At 50.2% G+C, this 21,007-nt stretch overlaps 1 protein-coding gene across 3 annotated transcripts in view; it reads right to left on the bottom strand.

Moving 5' to 3' along the window:
* PREX1 (phosphatidylinositol-3,4,5-trisphosphate dependent Rac exchange factor 1) overlaps positions 1–21,007 on the bottom strand; it is a 197,954-nt gene that overhangs the window by 83,004 nt on the left and 93,943 nt on the right. For all 3 annotated transcript variants that reach the window (XM_024750367.1, XM_024750368.1, XM_024750369.1), the window contains 2 exons: positions 17,031–17,135; positions 10,492–10,593 (listed from right to left, as the gene is read on the bottom strand). In XM_024750367.1, coding sequence (XP_024606135.1) covers positions 10,492–10,593; positions 17,031–17,135 — 207 coding nt within the window. The remainder of the gene's footprint in view (positions 1–10,491; positions 10,594–17,030; positions 17,136–21,007) is intronic.

The following is a 21,007-nucleotide window of genomic DNA, read 5'->3' as shown; positions in this document are numbered from 1 at the left end:
GGTAATCAGTAAGGACACAGTATTTACCATCATCATAATCATTTCCATACTAATCATAGCTGTTACATTTACTATTATTTCTAGTAATAATAACAGTAAAAGCTGTAGTCATAGTAGTAATCATGATAGCTAGCACTTGAGCACTTAGTAAGTGTACCAAGCACTGTTCCAAACTTCAGTCTCTTAAGTCATTTCATCCTCAAATCATCCCAAAGAGGTAGGTACTGTTTTTATCTTCACTCTACAGGTGAGGAGACTGAGGCACAAAGAAGCAAGGCCTCTTGCCCAAGGCCACAGAGCCAGAAAGCAGGACCTGGTAGACACCTCACCACATCCACAGGCCCCTCCAGAAACAGTACCAGTAGGGCGTGAACACCCCCACAAGTAGGCTTTAGAACAAACACGAAATGTCCGAGCAGGGGCAGGCCCTGGGTATTCCTTAAAAACACTGAGGGCAGAGAAGGGAGGGGGAGTGCGGGGGTCACCCAGCGAATCAGCAGCGGAAGCCCCTCTAGAGCCAGGCTGGGTAACCTTTCCCCAACATCCGTCCTGTCAGCCCCGTGTGGTTTTGCAAGCAGGGCTCGAGGTGAGGGCTTCCTGGAAGAGAGGATGTCAGAGCACAGGAACCCACCACTTCCGCTCCCCTCCCATCACATTTACCAAAAGGGTGCCCGCTGGTGTCCGCTCTGTGCGGCCCCATCGTGTCCCCGGAGGTGTGGGCACTGGGCCTCAAACTCCAGGCCAAACCGGGCATCAAGGAAACGTAGCTGCAGCCAACTCCCCCTTTCTTGCTCTGCTTTGCTTGAGATTCAGAAAAGAACCAGGAGAAAAACACAGGGCCCAGAGGCAGAGGAAGACAGGTGTGCAGAGGACACGAGACAGGGAGGTGATGGGACCCCAGTTTTCCCCTGTCCTCTCTCCCGTCCTGGAGTCCAAGAGAGGCCACTCCCGACCAGCTCCCAGGGCGTGTTCGAGAGCCTTCCATCTCCCAGCCATAGCTACCGGCTCAAGAAGAGCCTAGTGGGGAACTCCGTGGCAGTCCAGTGGTTAGGACTCCATGCTTTCTGCTACGGTTGCGGGTTTGATCCCTGTGGGATCCGAGCTGACCCAACGAGCCCTGGGACATTCGGGAAAAACACACTCTCTTCTCCCTTGGCAGCCGTGCTCATCAGACACAGGCCTGAGGTTGCTGGAGGCCCATGCTGCCACCATGAGAAGGGAGCCTCCCAGGAATAAAGCTGACACAGAGGAAATCTGAGCCAGGAGATGGGAAGAGCCTGATTCTCGCTGGCATCATTTGAGCTCCTGGATGCAGCCATAAGGAGACGGATCCATAAAACCACAGAGTGAAAACACAGCTGGATTTGTCACTGGAAGAAGTGACAATACCCATTACTTGCTGTGACTTGGGGCTCCTGGAGGCTCAAAAGGAGACATGTGGTTAGAAAGTCATGTTGTCTTCTCTACAAAGAGAAAAAGGCAGCCTTGAGGATGGGAACGTCACCAATGGGGGCTGGATCCCATGGAGCACACCCACTTTCTGGGGACACCTCATCCAGCTCCAGGAGGGGCTGATCCTGCACCAGCTGTGGGTCTGTCCACAGACCTCTGTCCAAGGCACCACCATCAAAGCTCAGGAAGCCAAGCTCTGATCTCATTATCAAGACTTCCCAATATTTCAGTTCTGGGTCCCTGCATGCCCTGTCTAGGGTGACAGCAAGATGCAAATGAAGAGGCACTAGCAAGACCCACCACCACTTGAAAGAAGAAGAAAAAGAAAAAAGAAAAGAAAAGAAAAAAAAAACAAGAAACGAAAAACATCTGTAAGTCCATGAAAACCCAGAACTGAAAAGCTGCCCGGCACGGTAAAGAAAACCTCCATGCGTGCCAATTATATGAAATATATTTCATGACAATATATTTCCGATTTTAACAATTCCAGCCCCTGCTGCAGGTTGAAAATTGTAGCCCCTTGGATTAGGAATTAATGGGGGAAAGGAAATAATGCTCATGGGTCTTAAAAACTCCTTCCTTCCACTTGGAGAGATGGCGGGAGACAGCAGGAAGAGGGCTCAGTTCTGGGAGTTCACGTTCTGGCTTTGATGAGGACATGCCATGTGACCTTGGGCAAGTCTCATCCCCTTTCCGAGCCTTGGTCTCCTGGCTACGCAGTGCACGACTGGATCAGAGCCTGGGTCACAATCCAGACGCTGCGGGCCAAATGCTATTGCCAGGCTCTCTCAGCAAAGCAGAAGTTCTAGCCACCTTTGGTCTGTGTTTCCACCGGACAACAGCAATTGGCTGACCTGACTGGTGGCCAACCCCATAGACGGGACCTGTGTGCTATATAGTCTGTCACAATCCCCATCCCAACCCACTGGGTTACATCCAATCTACTCACTCACTTCTTTCACCTGCCCTGCAGGCACCTGTGTTTGACACCCTGGGTTGGTATCTACTGACATTCAGTGGTGGGGCTCCAACATGCAGTGACTCTATATCCAACTTCCAAAGGAGGTCCTAGCACACCTTACTGCAAAAGTCTACATCCTGCACTCCCAATTCCAGGTTCTAGAGAGGAGAGGGTAAAATTGGGAGAGATAATGATGGTGGTAGTGGTAGTTTTAAATTCCAATTTAGTAGAAGAAAAAAAAGAAAGGAAGGAAGGAAGGGGGTGAGGGAAGGAGAAAGGAAGAAAACAAGAGCAACTAAACCAAAAAAACTAAAACTATCCAAAATAAAGCAAGAAAGGTGGAAAAAAAGCATTAAAAAAGAGGACAAATTAAAAAATTTTATAAAGGTGGTAGAAACAAGATCAAATATATCAATAAATATAAGTAGACTAAATAAACTCTCCTGTTCAAAGATAGAGACTGACAGGACAGATTTTAAAACTTTAACTTCATACTGCTTACTAAAGAAGTATCTAAAATCTAAGGATATAATACAGATGGCCAACAAACACATGAAAAGATGCTCAACGTCACTAATTATTAGAGAAATGCAAATAAAATTATAATGAGGTATCACCTCACACCGGTCAGAATGGCCATCATCAAAAACTCTACAAACAATAAATGCCGGAGACGGTATGGAGAAAAGGGAACCCTCTTACGCTGTTGGTGGGAAGGTATCAATAAATTGATACAGCCACTAAGGAGAACAGTATGGAGGTTCGTTAAAAAACTAAAGACAGAACTACCAGAACTACTGTATGACCCAGCAATCCCACTCCTCGGCACACACCTGGAGAAAAACATAATTCAAAACGATACATGCGGGCTTCCCTGGTGGCGCAGTGGTTTAGAGTCCGCCTGCCTTACAGAGTGAAGTAAGTGAGAAAGAGAAAAACAAATATCGTACAATATCGCTTATACGTGGAATCTAGAAAAATGACAGAGATGAACTTATCTGCAAAGCAGAAATAGAGACACAGACGTAGAGAACAGATATACGGGTATGGGGATGGGGGTGGCAGTGGGGAAGGAGGGGTGGGATGAATTGGGAGATTGGGATTGACATATATACACTACTATGTATAAAATAACTAACTAATGAGAACCTACTGTAGAGCACAGGGAACTCTACTCAGTGCTCTGTGGCAACCTAAATGGGAAGGAAATCCAAAAAAGAGGGGATATATGTACGCATATAGCTGATTCACTCTGCTGTACAGCACACACTAACACAACATTGTAAAGCAACTATACTCCAGTAAAAATAAATTTTAAAAAAATCTCAGGGTACAGAATTGTTAATAGTAAGAGGATGTAATAAGATATATCATGAAAAGACTAATCAAAAGAAACCTATGGTAGCTTATTAATATTGAACAAAACAGACTTTGAGACAATAAAAATAGCTCATACTTACTAGTCACTTATAAGCCCTTTATAGGTATTATTTCATTTAATCTTCACAATAACCAATGATAAGGCACTGTTTGACAGAAGAGCAAACTGAGGCACAGAGAGTTTGTCATTTCTCAAAGAGGTAATACTAATAAGAGGAGGAGTTGGGATCAATAAAAATAAAAATCACTACATTATTAGAGTAGCTAACATTTACCAAGCATGACCGACTATACCTAGTAAAATGCAAAGTGCTCTCATGGGTTTTCTCAGGCATTGTCTCATTGATCTTTGCAGCAAGCCTGGGAGGTAGTGACTTTACAGATAGGGTAATGGGGGCACAGAGAGGTTCAGCAACTTGCCCTCAGTCACACAGCTAAGAAGAGGTGGAGCTGGATTTTCAAACTTAGACTCTTAACCATCACGCAGAGCATGGCAGAAAGCAGAATGCAGGCAGGACTCCGAGGAAGAGTGGTCTGGGAGGCTTTGGAGCTTGGCTTTGAAAGGGAGAGGAGAGAGCAGGTCCCCCACCCTGAGGGAGTCGAGCAGCCCGAGGCTATTGCTGCTCACCACACGGAAAGAGCCTGAATTGGGGCTGGTGCAGTCAGAGGTGCTGAAGCAGCTGTGGGCAAGGTGTCAGCGCTCAGCCCAAGAGGCAAGATGCAGGGCAGGCACTGTGGTTGGGGGGGAAGACGAGAGCGGGGGCAAAGGGGGCCACAGAAAAGAGACGTGTGACTTCCTGTGCCTTCTCGGCAAGACAGCAACAATGCCAGATCCCCAGCAGATTAGGAACTCACCTCGTAACATCAGGGTCAGAGAAGAATTCCAAAGAGATGACCCGAGGTAGCCAGAATGAAGAGAAAGAACTCCGGCAAATCAACACTAAAGACACCTATCCAACAGAACATGAGCAAATGACATGAAGAGGCGGTTCTCATAAAATGCCTCTGTCTCCACTGCTACCACCCTGGTCCAGTCACCTCCTGCCTGGACCACTCGTTCGTATCAATGCCTCCCTGGTCTCCCCACCCCTCGTCTCCACCCTCATCACCCCACAGCCCCTTCTCCACAAACAGCCTGAAGGATCCCGTGAGAACTAAGATCCTGTCCCTCCTCTGCTCAAAACCTTCCCACGGTGCCCACCTCACTCAGAGCAGACAAAGACCCTACAAGGCCCCACATAATCCGGGCCCACCACCTCTCTAACCTCACTCCCCGACTCTCTCCCTCAGGTCCTCCCCTCTGGTCACACAGGCCTCCTCACTGTTCCTCAGATGCACTCCTGCCTCAGGGCCTTTGCACTGGCTCACCCCTCTGTCTGGAAGACTCTTCCCCCAGGTACCTGTATAGCCCCCTTGCTCACCTCCTTGAGGTCTTGGCACAGATGTCACTTTCTCCATCCATCACTCCTGGACCTTACTAACCCTGATTTTCTTTTTTCATAGTATTCATGCCATCTAAACAAGTATACACATTTCCTATTCATTCATTTGTTGTCTGTTTCTACCCCCCCAGTAGAATGTCAGACCACAGAAGAAAGGGTCTGGGCAGTTTTTGTTCACTTTGTATCTCCAGCACCTACTATAATGCCTGACATACAATAGCTGCTCAATGGCTGGTGAATGAATGAACGGCTCCAAAAACCCTAGACAGTGCAGCACCCACTGTGGCTCCCCACCTGGAGATAATCAGGAAGACTGCAAGAGATCTGTTACAAAAGTACTAGTCTCACGGTGTGATTCACTGTGCTTGGTGTCATCTTCTCCCCTCTCCCACCACCCACCCCACGTAAAGTTTCCTCCTGTGCCACCTAAAACCCTTTGGTGAGCTGTGAGCGGTACATGTCCCACACCCTGGGAAACACACCACTCCCCAGTCATCCCCCTGCACCAAGAACTGATGCCGACACCTCCTTAGTGATGGACCACGGGCCATCCCCAGGGGCACCACACTCCTGACGGCCAAGGAGACAGAGGTAACAACCAAATGGCAAGGTCCTCACACTGTGTGTAGGTGACAGCTGCATCACCCACAGATAGACGTGGGAGGCACAGAAGACACTGGAGCCTATGCAGGGTCCCGAGGCTATACCCCGAGCAGAGATCCTGCAAAAGCATCCCTGACACAACCCCTCTGCAGCTGCTATCCCAGAAGATGGCTCCCAGGACGTGCCCAGTTTGGGCCCAGAATGTTTGATCTGGCCATCTACGGAGATGAGGGCGAGGCGGTAGGTGGGAGGGGAGACAGGTCTGGGGGAAGGGGAGAGCCAAGCATTTGCTTTGGGATATGGTGGGTAGAAGGTGCCTGTGAGACTTTCAAGCGGAGAAGTCAAGTGGGCAGGAGAACAAGACCAGGTTTAGGTGAGAGGTCCAGGCTGGAAGTCATCGGACAGAGATGGGGTCTAAAGCCATGGGAATGTCCACCTAGAAACTTCTACGTGGATGTTCACAGCAGCAGTATTCATAATCTCCAGAAAGTGGAAACAACCCAAGCGCCCATCAACTGATGAATGGATAAGCAAAACATGGTATACCCACACAATGGAAGATTATTCCGCCACAAAAAGGAATAAAGTGGTGATGTATACTACAACGTGGATGAACCTTGAAAACACTGTGCTAAGTGAAAGAAGCCAGACACAAAAAGCTACGTATTATATGATTCCACTCATATGAAATGCCCAGAGTAGGCAAATTCACAGAGACAGAAAGTAGATGAGTGCTTGCCGGGGGCTGCAGGAAGGAGGGAAAAGGGAAGCGGCTGTTCGTGGATCCAGAGTTTCTCTCGGGGGTGATGCAAATGTTCTAAAATTATTGTGGTGATGGTCGCACAACTTTGGAATATACGATAAAAGGGGGGTGGGGCATGGAATGGATGAGGCCACCGCAGGTGCAAATCTGGATAGAAAAATGGCCCATGGACTGAGCCCACCTACACTTGGAGGCCTGGAAGGTGAGGAATCAGCAAAGGAGACTGAAAGCAAGGGGTCAGAGAGGCAGGAGACAAAGGGAACAGGGGACTGGAGGGGAAGCTGCCCCTTTAGACAGATGTGCCCCTCCTGTTTGCCCCCTGCCGGCCTCAACCCGCTTCCATTACATACCAGGCCCTTGTGGGTCCAGTCCGAGACTGAAGGTCCAAGGGACAGGCACTGGGTCTGTCTTGCTCACGACCGTGGCCCTGAGCCGTGCCAGCAGCTGGTGCGCGTGCCAGTAAGATCTGCACGTCACCAGGCGATGACTAAAAGGGTCCGTGACAGTGGGTCTCCCCTCGGGCACTTGCCATTTGAGCATCAGGGGCGTCACCCCAAACCCGAATCATTTTCTGGGAAACGGTGATGGAAAACTCAGCAAAGCCTGCAAATGCCAACTGGCTACCCCAGACCTGGGCTGAAGGCTGGAATAGAACGTTATGGCTATTCTTAGGCAATGTTTCAAGGTCAGCTTTTGGGGGCTATTCCCAAAGAGACTTTCATTTTCTCCTCGTCCCCCTTCCCACCCAGGCTCCTTGACCCTGTTCGCCTACTCAGTTCAAAGTTCAGCTCAGACAATGGGGCTCAGAGGGTCACAGGGACATCTGCGAGGGCGTCAGAATCGGTGGGGGTGTGGGCAGGACTGAGGGTTCGGGCTCAGCTGCCCCAGGCTCATAGGATCATCTTTGAAAATCCACTGGAAAATGTGACAGAAAAATGGAACTCAGGAGGGGTACGTAGAGTTCCCCTCAATCCCAGCTGTTTTCTGATGCAAACATTCCAGCTGCGGGTGCCAAAGGCCAGGACACTCTGAGCAATTCTGTCGGGTGGGGAGTGTGGCATGTCCCCACAGGAATCTCAGGCCCTGCTGGCAGGTGCCCCAGTGCTCTCTAAGCCCCGGAAAAACACAGCTGGAGATGGAGGAAACGGGACGTGTAAACAGCCCTTTGGTTTGGAGGAAAACCCACAGCTCTGCTTCCTCATTGTTTCCTGTGGGCAGTTATTCCTCCATCAATTGCACGCGGGTTCTCTCTCTCTCTCTCTCTCTCTCTCTCTCTCTCTCTCTCTCTCTCTCCTGGGAAGCCAGAGTCCAGGAATCTCACCAGGCCAGACTGTGGCCCCTAGGGCTGAGCAGGCCTCAGAAACACCTGGACTTCACATCGAGAGCTTAGAGTCCACCAGGACATACGGGTCCAGCCCCACTGGTTGTTACAATACATTACGGAAACTGCCACTCCAAGCGGCCACTGGGATGCCAGACTTTCCCAAGATCCAGAAACCAAAGTGTTTGTACCTAGGGAACCTTGGCTGGGGTCTGGGGCTGTAGCTGGTGATTCTTCCAATGGGTCAGATATTCAAGGTTTTGAAGCCCAGGAAAGAAGGAGCAAACTGGCCACCAAGCCACAAAACACAAGGCCACCAACCTTCCCAGACCCCCACCTAGAGAACTGAGAAAGTCAGCATCCCCGACACCCCGGCACTTCGGCGGCTTAACTCTCCAAAGTGCTTCTCAACAGGCAGTGTAGCCTGATGGTTAGGGCGCAGAACTCTAGAATCAGACTCTGCCCAGGTTCCAATCATGGTTCCTCCCGCTTACCTAACGTGAGACCTTAAACGGGCCTCTGTGTCTCATCTCTAATGTGGGGCTGATCACAGTGCCTACTTCATTGAGTTGCTGTAAGAGTTAAGCAAATAAATCTTTAATCATCATATCAACCCTATCAGTACTATTAATACAAACGCTGTATTACAGGCAGGGAAACTGAGGCCCAGGGAAGTGACTTTCCCAAGGTTAAGCAGCCAGTAAATGGCAGAGCTAGAATTCAGACCCAGACAGCCTGTGACTGCAAAGCCTGCCTCCAATCCAGGGGTCAGCAAATTCTTTCTGTAAATGGCCGGACTGTAAATATTTTAGGCTTTGCTGGCCACAGCCGGTCTCTGTCACATATTCTTCTTTGCTTGTTTTGGGGGCTTTTTTAACAACCCTTAAAAAAAATGTATAAACACCATTCTTAGCTCACGGATTGTACAAAAACAGCCCATGGGCTGGATTTGGCTCACAGGCCACAGTTTTGCCAACCCCTGCCCTAAACCACTGCAGAATACTACCTCTTAAACGCCGGCAGCTGATTCAAGTATGGAAAACACACCAAACGAATCAAGTGAAGCACATCTGCAGGTCCACTGCAGTCCACAGGTTACCAATTTACAAGTTCCACCTGGAGCTTCTTCAGCACCAAGATGAAGAGCTGAGCTACTTATGGCATTTCCAACACCTGTCTGGGGATCAAAGCAGCTGCAAGAACAACTACAGATGGTTCTTTCAGCTCCCTGGGAGGCATCAACAGCAGCAGGCCAGAGGAGGTGCAGGGAGAGCTGGGTCCCACCACCCACGGATACCCATGTTAAAGGCCTGTGTTCACAGGCAGAGCTGACGGCCCCCACGAGGGTCTTGCCAAACACCGTCTCCAGCAGAAAGGCAAGTTCAAGAATCCCCAGTACCTTTCCCCTCCCCTCTCCCTTTCAGCTCATGGAGCAAAGATGCGTGTGGCCCCAGTGCGCAGGTGCATGAATGAGGCACCACCAGCCAAACTAATCCACCAGCAGGGATCCCAGGAAACAGCTGTCAGACAGAAGGCCTTCAGGATGGAGCCAGGGCAGGCTCACGCCAACGGCCACCATCTCCAAGGGCGGAAAAGCCTGGGCTGAAAGCAGTGGATGGCGGCAGAGCCATGCACCCAGCTGGAGATCTGCCTGGAAGCTGACTCGGAAGTTGAGGATCGAGACTTCTTGGGCCCTCCCGCAGGCAGCACATCTTCCCCTGGTCTGCCTGACCAAGACCAAGACCAAGTCAAATGTGGCTGGGCGGGGAGGGAGACATCAGGTGTGGCGATGGCCCTGGTTTGTCCCCCCGCATCTGCACCCGCACCCCTCTTCCACCAAGAGCCCAGATTTGGGCGAGGAGGCCCCTCTCTCTCCATCACTGGACTTTTGGCCTGTGGGATCCAGTGACTGGTAGGAGCGCATGACACAAGTCTGTGCCAATCAGAGCTGGCTTGCTCAGGGTTGATTGGTTCAGGGGTGGAGCACCCGACTGTGGTCTCAGCCAATCAGAACACGACACTGCCCTGCTCACTGTCATTGGACCGTATCTCAGCCAATCAAAGCACAACACTACCCAGTTCACAGTGATTGGGTCAGGGGTAGAGCGCAAGTCCAAGCATATGAGAGGAGGGCAAACAGCACAAGCAAAGGCTTCCTGTAATTGGTTCAAATTGAAGCACATGACTCAGGCCCAAAGCATTCCTAATATTGCACTCTCCTGGCCACAGATGACCAAAGCCTGAGTGACTCTCAGGGCTTTTGTCAGAGCTACTGAAAGAGAGGCTCACTCTTTCCCATTGTCTTTGAACTTGTGAGGGTGCAAAGCCACAGTAACTACAGCCATCTGCTACCATGCTGAAAATAAGAGCTGAAAGGTGGGAAGCGGAATTGAACCAGGGAGAAAGAGGCAGGGTCCTGGCCTGGATGCAGCCTGGCCCAAAACCGATGCTGCCCCTAAACTTCTCAGCTACCTGAACTAACAAGTTTTATTTTTTTTTGATTAAGCCAGGCAAAGCTGAATCTTCTGTCGCTTCAAAATAGGGGAAAGGAACAGGGGGAACGTCTCACCTTGAGGAGGAGGGGGTACTTGCAGATCCTCTGAATAGGAGATAACAGGTAGCCCTCCAGAGGGATGTCCGTGGTCTTCCGGCCTCCCAGGAGCATGCAGCTCTGAAAAGGGACAGGAGACCTTCGTTAGAACTCACCAAGGACAGCAAAGGAATTTGGCCACCCTCAAATAATCATGGGAAGCACTCTCAAAATGCAGCTACAGACAATCACTTTGGAAGCAGCTTAACAATACCTAGAGGAGGAAGAAATGTGTATATTCTACAACCCAGCCCAAAGCCTGTATCAGAGGCTGGCAAACTATTGCCCGTGGGCCAAATCCTGCCTACTCCCTGTTTTGGCAACTAAATTTTTACTGGAACACAGCCATACCCATTTGTTTACATAACGTCCATGGCTGCGTCTGAGGGCTGAGTAGTTGTAACAAAGACCTTATAGTTGCAAAACCTAAAATATTTACTATCTGGCCTTTTACAGAAAAGTCTGCCAACCCTCATTCTACAGAAACACACACATGCACAGGACACAGGAACACGGACACTCAAAACTGTCTTGCTTGAAACAGCAAAAAGTGGAAAGCAACCTAAATATCCATCAACTGGAGAATGAAAAACGTTTGCAGCACATTTCCACACCACGCAGTGGTGAAAACGGGAGAACTAAAGCTATGTATAGCCATGTGGGTGAACCTTGAAAACACGCTCTTGAGCACAAAAGGAAAACAAAAGGATACATATGGTATGAACCCATTTACATAAAGCTTTTAATGACACACAAAACAAAACTAGGCATTGTTTATGGAGAACCTATCCGTAGTGAAGTAGAAAGTCATGCACGGGAAAGAAGGGTACCGAGTTACATGTCTGTGGTCTCCCACCACGCCCCTCACAGTCCTGGGTCCCTAGGGCTCACTGTGTGCCCAATGTATGAATGAATGAAGGAACAGACTAATGAATGGATGAATGGACTAATGAATGGATGAACAAGCTGCCAGCAATGAAGGGGTCTCAGCCTTCTGCCTCAACACCGTGCTAGCAGAATGGAAATGGAACGGGACTCTTGGGAAAGTGGATTCCCATCCAATCATTTATTCATTCATTCATCCTCCAAATACACACTGTATGCTTACTATGTGCCGGGCACAGTTCCAAGCACTGGGGAACTGCCCAAAAAAGCAGACGATTTCCCTGCTTATAGTCAAGGTAAAATAAGACCGTGTGCTTACCAGGCCTAAGGCTCTGTGCCTTGCGTTTCACCCATAGGTAAAGTTCATCCTCACAGCCCTAGAATAAGCAAGATCCCTATTCCAGATGGGCAAACTGGCGCTCAGAGGCCAGAAGCACTGGCCCAAGTCTCAGAGCTAAGTCCTCTGCCTCTCGGGGATCTTTGGGGACCCTCTCCTTAGAGAAATAGTCCCAGGGACCCTGGGTCCCTGCTCTAGCAGGAGCTGCATGGCTCCCAGCCCCACATCCAGCCCTGGCACAGACGGGGGATCAGGGCTGCAGCAGCTGGGATGTGCCAGGTCCCACACTGCTCACACTCAGGCCTTTGTCCTCCAAGCCAGCGCTCCCCACAAGCTGCCCTGATGATGTCAGCTCCAGGCAGAGAGAGGGAGCCTGGGAGTGGGGTGTGCTTTCCAGACGCCCCCAGGGCTTGGCTGGAGAAAGGCCTGTCTCTTTGTCCAGGATCAAGAAGTTTTCACAGGACTGTCACAGCCACCAATTCCTCTTCACTCCAAACACCCTAGATTTTCATTTAAAAAGACAAAAAAAAAAAAGCAAGCACACACAGAGCTATTCACTATTCTAATATTATGCCCCAGGCACTATGGGAAGAACGTTGGAGAATCCTCTCTTTAAACCATCCTAATTTCACAGAATTGATTCAGGTGAGGTGTCATCCTCACCCTCTTCCCAACCTCCTAATGGCAGCCATGCCCCTGGGTCGTCCTTTCCATCCACACTCTTTCCCCGCTGACCTCATCCAGACCCATCACTTTCACCACTTTAACCATCCTTTACGCAGAAACTACTCAGCTTTCTATCTCCAGCCTGGCCCCTCCCTTCCCAAAACCCGAGACTCACATCTCTGATTCTAGGCCCAAATCCCCACCTGGACATCTAACGGGCATCCTTAAACCTCACACATCCCAAAGGGAATTTTTTTTTCCTTTGGCTGCACCCCGCAGCTTGCGAAATCTTAGTTCCCCAACCAGGGATCGAACCCGGCCTCGGCAGTGAAAGCGCTGACTCCTAACCACAGGACCACCACGGAATTCCACAAAAGGGAATTTTTAAATTTACTTCTCCTACCTGCTCCTACCCAACCTTCACCATTTCAGGAAATTGTACCTCCATTCTTCCAGTTGTTTGGGCCCTAAGCCCTGAAGACATCTTTGATTCTTCCCATTCGTTAATACCCCAAAGCCAACCACATGGCACATCGTGTCAGCTGGACAATCGGACTCTGTGTAAATCCAACCACCTCTCCAAGCGCTACCGCCCCACCCTCACCACCGTCATCTCCCGCCTGGACCATTGCAGCAGCCCCAGAGTGGGTTGAATAGTGTCCCCACAAATGCCATGTCCACCCGGAAACTCAGAATGTGACCTTATTTGGAAATAAGGTCTTTACAGATATAATTAGTCCAATTAAGATGAGGTCATTCTCATTCTGGATTAGGGTGGGCCTGAAATCAACAGGCTCCGTGTCCTTCTAAGAGGAGGACAGGACACAGGGAAGGCAGCTGTGTGAAGAGGGAGGCGGAGACTAGAGTTCTGGTTCCACAAGGCAAGAAACGCGTGAGGCCACCCGAAGCTGGACGAGGAAAGGCAGGACCCTTCCCGGGAGCCTTCGGAGGAAGCAGAACCCTGCTGACACCTTGATCTCAGACGCCGGGCCTCAGAGCTCTGAGAGAATAAATTTTGTTTTAAGCCACCCAGTTTGTGGTCACTGTCACAGCAGCCCTGGGAAACTCACACAAGCCTCCACCCTGGTCTCCTTGCTCCTACCCTCACACGGCCAAGGGGAGCCGCTTAAAATGCAAATTGGTTCCCACAGTTTGCCATCCCACTCAGACTAAAACTGAATATTCTGTCGAAAGTACTGCCACGCGCTCCAACCTGGACGAACCTCACAGACGTTACGTTGAGCGAAAGAAGGCAGGCACAAAAGCCTCCTGTGTGATTCCATTCGTGAAACATCCTAGAACAGGCAAACCTAACCTTTAGTGAGAGAAATCGGCATAGAGGTTATCTCTGGCTGCACAGAGGGGCATGCCTGGGAAAGGGCACAGGAAACCTTCTGGAGTGAACCTTCTGGAGTGGAGTGTTCTAAATCTTGATCTCAGGGGGCGGTTCCATGGGTGCACACATACGCGAATATTCATTATGCTGTGAGTACACTCGGCACAAGTATGCTACGCGGCAATAACAAAGCTTTCTGAAACTCTCAGGTTCGTCCCATTGTCTAAATGCTCCTTCATTATCTGGCCTCTTTCAATCTTCCTGACCCCATGTCCTTCTACTTTTCCTCTCATACTCTCCAATCCAGCCACCCTGGCCTTCTTGCTATTCCTCAAACACAGTAGGACCTCAGGACCTTTGCACTCGCAGGTCCTCTACCTAGAATGCTTTCCCTCCAGATACTCCTTGCCTCTCTCACTTAACTTTATCCAGGTCTCTGCTTGAATGTCACCTAAGACACTGTGTTCCCAAAGAGCCATCTAAAATAGCAGCCACCACCCAAACTTGCTCAAATCTCCTGCCATCCTTAACTCACTTTATTTCCTGCAGAGAACGAAATGCCATGAGACATACCACGGAAGTCCCCCCTACGAGAATGGCCACCCCATGAGAGCAGGGACTTTTCTTGCCTTGGTCACTGTTATATCGCCAGTACTTAGAACGATCCCTACCACTTGCTAGGTGCTCAAAACAAAGCTGTTGAATGAATAAATGAATCAAGTATCCCCATTTTATAGACAAGAAATTGAGGCACAGAAAGACAAAGTCCCCACCCCATCTCTCTGTAGTGTACAGTACCTCATGAATGGAAAGCCAGATTGTGTCTGTTCCCAATGCCTTAACATCCCATAATACACTCGAGACGGCTCTTCTGCAGGTGGCCAGAAGCTGGGAGATGCCAGCAAGGAGGGAGACAGATGGCGTGTGTGCTGGCACCCCACACCTCCTCCCCCTGCCCAATCTGGCCCAGCCCAGCTGCTGCCAGGAAAAGGGCAGCCTGGCCTACCAGGAAGACTGCAGGACAGAGAGGAAGGAAAAAAGAAGAAGTGAAGCGCTTCCTTCCCGCACCCCTGCAAACACCTCCTGGGCATCTTCCTGCCTCCCAAGACACAGCCGAGTCCAGACAGTGGGACTCAGGGAGCCCAAGCCTGGGCAGAAGGACCACCGCAGAGCGGTGCTGCCTCAAAGTCCCGGGCCAACCACAGAAACGTGGCCACGTGTGTGACCTTACACTACCTGACTTACCTTTGCTTTGTGCCCAGACTCTTACGACTATAAGTGAAAAACCAGAAGTGTAAAGATGCAGATACCAACAACAAAATGCGCCAGTCCTGAACACCTAAGACGCTTGAGACAAAGGTGGAGATCAGCTGGCCAAGCTCCCCTGCCTCAGATGCTCACTGGAAGTGGGCCAAGCAACACGAACTCACTGGTGAAGGAAACACACATTCTGAATCAAGATCCTGGAAGTATTTTCTTGGAGACTGTGCATTAGGGAGAAGTGCAATTAAGAATTGTACTAAAAAAAAAAAAAAAAAAAAAAGAATTGTACTATATAGTTTAGCTCTCTGGGCACACGGTTAAGGCTCCTCATGCCATGGCAGTTAACTCTTCTACCTTTGTGTGCTGAACTCTGTGTGTGCCACTGGGAAATAAAACAGCATGGGGGCTCAGGGGGTGGGTGGTCTGTGACTGAATGAGCAGGGAATTTGGAGGCGAAAGAGGAAGACTGGAACCCATGAGAAGCTCGATCACTTTTCAAGTATGTACTCTCAGGAAGTCACTTAATATTTTGGAGTCGTCAAAACCACCTGCGGCAAAGGCTATGCGGTGTCCCTGAATGTATTTCTTCTTCCAAAGCGAAAGAATTTTCAGCTGGGCACAGGGCTGCCCAGAATAAAGCCTACATTTCCCAGCCTCCCTTGCAGCTAGGTGTGGCCACGTGACTAAGTGCTGGCCAATGGGATGTGAGCAGATGTGTGCAGCTTCCTACTGTGCCCTTAAAAGGGGAGGGGCAGGCCCTCCTTCCCACCCTTCCTGCATCCCACCACCTGGAGTGTGGAAGTGGTGAGAAGTCGTCTTAGACCATATCGATGAGGGCACATACTAGGGCACTGGCCCCTCACACTGGGACCCCCATACCACCCCCAGACTGCCTACTTCCACGTTCTTAACATGGGAGAGAAATAAATGTCTACCTTGTTTAGACCACTGTTACTTGGGATGTCTGTAAGGCAGACAAATGAATACCTCAACTCATACACAACAGACAGCAGCTGGTAAAGCTCCAAGGAGGTCACAAATGAGAACCCGTTTTATATACAAGTGAATGGTGCGATTGTAGGAAAGACCATCATGGGTGTCTGTGGTTTTGCCTGACCAACATCCATTCCCAACTTACTTCCACAAGTGCAAACCAACATCCTTTAGGGATCTACCCACAGCCTTAGGGCCTGTAGTATGAATGGAGTTGACCCCGCCCTCCAGCTCGAGAAGTGACCGATCTGAGCACCAGCCAATCCCTCTGTCTACAGCAACTGGTTCACGGATATGGTCTTGAGCCAAGCTGAGCCAATGAGCATCAGACCCAGAATTTTTGTTGTTACCATTAGAAAAGAGGAGCCCTCTTTATCCTGGAGTTGCTCGGCTAGGAGAGGTATAAGCGTGGAGCCACTGGAGGCTACGTTGCCACCACATGCGGAGAGCCTGCCTGGGAATGGAGCCAAGGTGAGAAAAGCAGAACCAAGAGACACACTCCTGATGATGTCACTGGAACACCCAGATTCTGCTGTACCTGAAGCTCTCTCAGGTCTTTCCAAAGAAAGTGAACCAGTAAATCTTTTTTTTTCCTTAAGCCAATTTTAACCAGATTTTCTTTCACTTATAATTAAATAAGATGAATAATATTGAATACAATTATTAATACTATTGTTATCAGTCTTATCAGGATCATTACTTTAAACAGGAATTGGCAAATTTGGCCCTAGAGCCAATCCAGCCCTCTATGCCTATTTTTATAAATAAAGTTTTATTGGAATACAGCCATGCTCATTTCTTACACATTACTTATGGCTGTTTTCATGCTACAGCAGCAAAGTAGAGTCGTGATGACAGGGCTGTATGATGCAAAAAGGCAAAAATTATTCACTATGTAGCCCTTTACAGAAAACGTTTGCGATACCTGCTGTACACAGACTGCCCTAGCTGAGGAAGGGATCAGGTACCATGGGTCTGTGTGGATTCGCAAGGCTGAGGCAGAGAGGAAGGGAGAAGCAGGGGCAATGGTTAACTCACCAAAAGGAAGGCCCGCACGGTGGGGATCTTGTTCAGCTCCACAAGCAGACGCAGGGCCTTCTCGTGGTTGCTGCAATATTCTTCATATACGCAGAACTTGTCCTTCTGCAAGACAAGGACAGAGCCTGTGGGAGACAGGTCATGGCAGGAAGGCAGACGCTCTGAGATGTATGGACAGCTGGGCCAGCAGGCCTGGGAGGAAAGGCCTACCCCACACCCTGACCCTGAGACATACCCAGCAGGCGGGATTTCACATGAAGTCGCTCCCACTCACTACAGGCCTCTCAGCCTCCACTCTTGCCCCAGTTCTGCACCCAGTAACCTCGCAGGAAGCAGCAGGGCCCAGGGTCAAGTACACAGACTCAAGCCAGGCAGCCTGGGCTTGAACCCTGGCTGTGCATTTCCAGCTGTGAACTTGGGCAAGTTACCTGACCTTGGTTTCCTCATCTGTTAAGGTGGAGTTAATTATAGGCCCTAACTCATGGGATTGTTACTGAAATTAAATGATTTAATAGGTGAGGTTTCAGCATACAAGAAGTGCTCAATAAATGTCTTTAGAATCAACACACAAGTCAGATTGTGTCACCCCACTGCTTAAAACCCTCCAGTGGTGTTCTATTACACTAGGAATGAAATCCAACACTTTATTATACCTTTCAAGGGCCAGACAATGTGACCCTGAGTTTCTCTGATCTCATCTCACTGGCCTTCTATCTGCTCCTTGAACTTGCCAAGCCTGTTCCTACCTCAGGGCCTTTGCTCTTGCTGTTCTTTCTACCTGGAACACTTTTGCCCAAAGCCTGGCTACTCCCCAGCATTCGGGTCTCAACTCAAATGCCACCTCCTCAAATGACCCCTAGCTAAAGTGACCACTCAGGTGTACTCTATCATCCCCCCACCCCTGTCTTCATTTTCCTTATAGCATTCTCACAATCTGGAATTATCCAGATTATTTGTTCATCATCTGTCTTTTCCCACTTGGCAGTCGGCTCCCTGAAGGCAGTGACCACATCCTCTTGTTCACTGAGGTGTCCCCAGGTCCTAGCACAATGCCTGGCACACAGTAGGCCCTCAATAAATACTTACTAAATGAATGAACTCTACACACCTACTAGGTGCAATGCCCTGTATATATGAACCCAAGAGTCTAAATAAGACTCGGGAATTTGGGGGAACAAGTAGATCTCTGGTCACTGCCACACAGCAGTGGCACTGCTGAGGCAGGGGGATAGTTCTCTTGACCTCCAGATACCCCTGAGCCCAAAGCTGGACTCTTTCCAGCCTAGAGGTCACCCGTGAGTCACCAGGTCTGTAACCATCAGTCAGGGTTTCCGGGACTGAAAGGGACAGGAGCCGTCTTAGTTAGCAGGAAGCTCTCCACTGAGCATACTCAGTTCCCAAAGGCTCACAGAACACCTCCTTCCAACTCACCAAACCCCAAACAAGGATGTCCTGGGGAAGGCTGCAGGACAGGAAGGGCTGAAGGTGGCTGAAGGGCCTTGACCTTGGGCTGGGGGGTGGCCAGGAGACCCCAAGAAGCTAAGGAAGGAAAAGGTGGGTCTGCAAAGTAAGCAGCTCGTCTTGCTTCTGCACAAGCCCCCAGTCATCCTGCCGGTGGGTGGCTGCAGGAAAGAGGAAACCAACGAGGAGAGAGAATGGGTTTCAGAATCAGTAAGCCACCCCAACCCGGCCCAGCTCCCCCTGGGGCTCCGTGTACACCATCTGAGCAGATGCCCTGAGCAGCGAAGTGTCCACAGCCAGAGCCGACGGCCAACACGTAGTATGTACTGAGCAGTTAGGACACGCCACCCTCTGCTCTCCTGGAATGCGTGCGGGTAGACTCACTCCACCTCACAGTAACCTGACCCAGTCATCACGGTATTCAACCCATTCACACATGGGAAACCAGTGAAAGGTCATGAGCCCAGGGTCTCACACCTAGCGGAGTGGCAGAAGGAGGATCCGACCTCTCTTAACCCCCACGCTGATGTCCGGCTCGGCAGCCAAGAGCCTAGAGGCCCTGCTATTAGCACAGCTCCCAGATAAGACACCGAAGCCCCCATGGCTACAATCAGCATCAGCCTCGTAAGTGCAAGTCCAGGCTCTATAGCCAGACCACCCAGGTTCACAGCCCGACTCCCCAGCTCGCAAGTCCAGGCTCTACAGCCAGACCACCCAGGTTCACAGCCCGACTCCCCAGCTCGCAAGTCCAGGCTCTACAGCCAGACCACCCAGGTTCACAGCCCGACTCCCCAGCTCGCAAGTCCAGGCTCTACAGCCAGACCACCCAGGTTCACAGCCCGACTCCCCAGCTCGCAAGTCCTGGCTCTACAGCCAGACCACCCAGGTTCACAGCCCGACTCCCCAGCTCGCCAGCTCTGTGACCTTGGGCAAGGCACGTAATGTTTCAGAGCCTCTGCATTCGTGCCTATAAATTATAGACAGTCACGACCTCCCCGTCATAAGGTCGCTGTGAGGGTTATCAGGTGAATTCATAGTAAACGCGTAAAACAGTGCATAGTAAGGGCTCCTTAACTATTAGCCGCTATTGTTATTGCTGTTGTCGATGTTGCTATTATTACCATGGTTACTATTTCAGCAAATTCATCATCCCCTTGGTGAATCCATCTAGGACAGGTAGGACAGTGGATGGGTAGGTTTTGTTTTGTTTTGTTTGCGGTATGCGGGCCGGGCCTCTCACTGCTGTGGCCTCTCCCGTTGCGGAGCACAGGCTCCGGACGCGCAGGCTCATGGGCCATGGCTCACGGGCCCAGCCACTCCGCGGCACGTGGGATCCTCCCGGACCGGGGCACGAACCCGTGTCCCCTGCATTGGCAGGCGGATTCTCAACCACTGCGCCACCAGGGAAGCCCGGATGGGTAGGATTTGATGGTAAAAAAGAGACAGGCAGAGTCAGGAGGAAGGGAGCTGAGTGAACTCTTAGGTCGGGGGAAGGCCACCAGGGAAGGCACCAGGCAGATTTTGAGGATTGTGGTGGCTCTTGCCTCCCGGTATATCTGATTTCTCATTCTTGCACTGTCTACCTCCCCACAACCACACCCTGGACCATGAGCTCCATGGAGGCAGGCTTTGCAAACTGATGAGGTCACGGCTATGGCCAGTGGGGACTGAAGTCCCAGACAGAGTGCAGGCCTCATGTATATTTGATGAATGAAGCAAGAGAGCAGAGGGAGGAATTGAGTGGTGCCCGAGACCCTCACACCAGCCCCACGTTTCTTCCGGACAACCCTGGTGCACTGCAATGCAGCCTCAGCTTTTCGCTGGCCCGTGTGTTGTTTCACCCACCCAGCATCCATTCCCCCTTGTTCTGGTCACAGCCCCCACTTTTTCCCCTGGGGAATCTGCCTCCTACACTCTGACCCCACTGACTCCACTCCACTCCCAGGCACCATGCGTGAGCGTGTGACCCAGGCCAAACCAATCAAAGAGCTCCCGGTCCTGGCAGCAATGGCCATGCGACCCAAACTGGGCCAGTGAGAGCCCTTAAGGACTCAGGTTGGAACTGCTGTGAAGAGAAGCTCTCTTTGAACTTCTGTTACTAAGCTAGCTGACTGTCACCCTGAAACTGCTGAGGGTCACCTCTGCCACCACGCTAAGAATTAAGCCGAAACAGAGGGAAGCAGAGCCTAGAGACAAAGAAAAACCAAGTTTTGAAAACATCATATGGGGTCCTGGATTCAGCTATACCTGATGTCAACACACTCTGAATATTTCATTTGTAGGAGCCAATAAAGTCCTTTTTTTTTTTTAAGCCTATTTGAGTTGTTTTTGTCACTCGCAGTGAAGACAGTACTAATATATGCACACTCTAAAAGGGGAAGAAAATGAAAAACATGGACCCAAGTCTGGTGTGATGACCGTCTCCCTGTTCATCTCCATCTGTACCATGAAGGGCTTGGACCAAGAAGCACAGCCAAATCTGTTCATTCTCACATGCCAACCCCAATCAATAAGTA

The sequence above is a fragment of the Neophocaena asiaeorientalis genome, unplaced genomic scaffold (assembly GCF_003031525.2).
Source record: "Neophocaena asiaeorientalis asiaeorientalis breed wild unplaced genomic scaffold, Neophocaena_asiaeorientalis_V1.1 scaffold606, whole genome shotgun sequence".
In the NCBI taxonomy this organism is placed as follows: Eukaryota; Metazoa; Chordata; class Mammalia; order Artiodactyla; family Phocoenidae; genus Neophocaena; species Neophocaena asiaeorientalis.
This window is presented reverse-complemented; position numbering and strand designations above follow the sequence as displayed.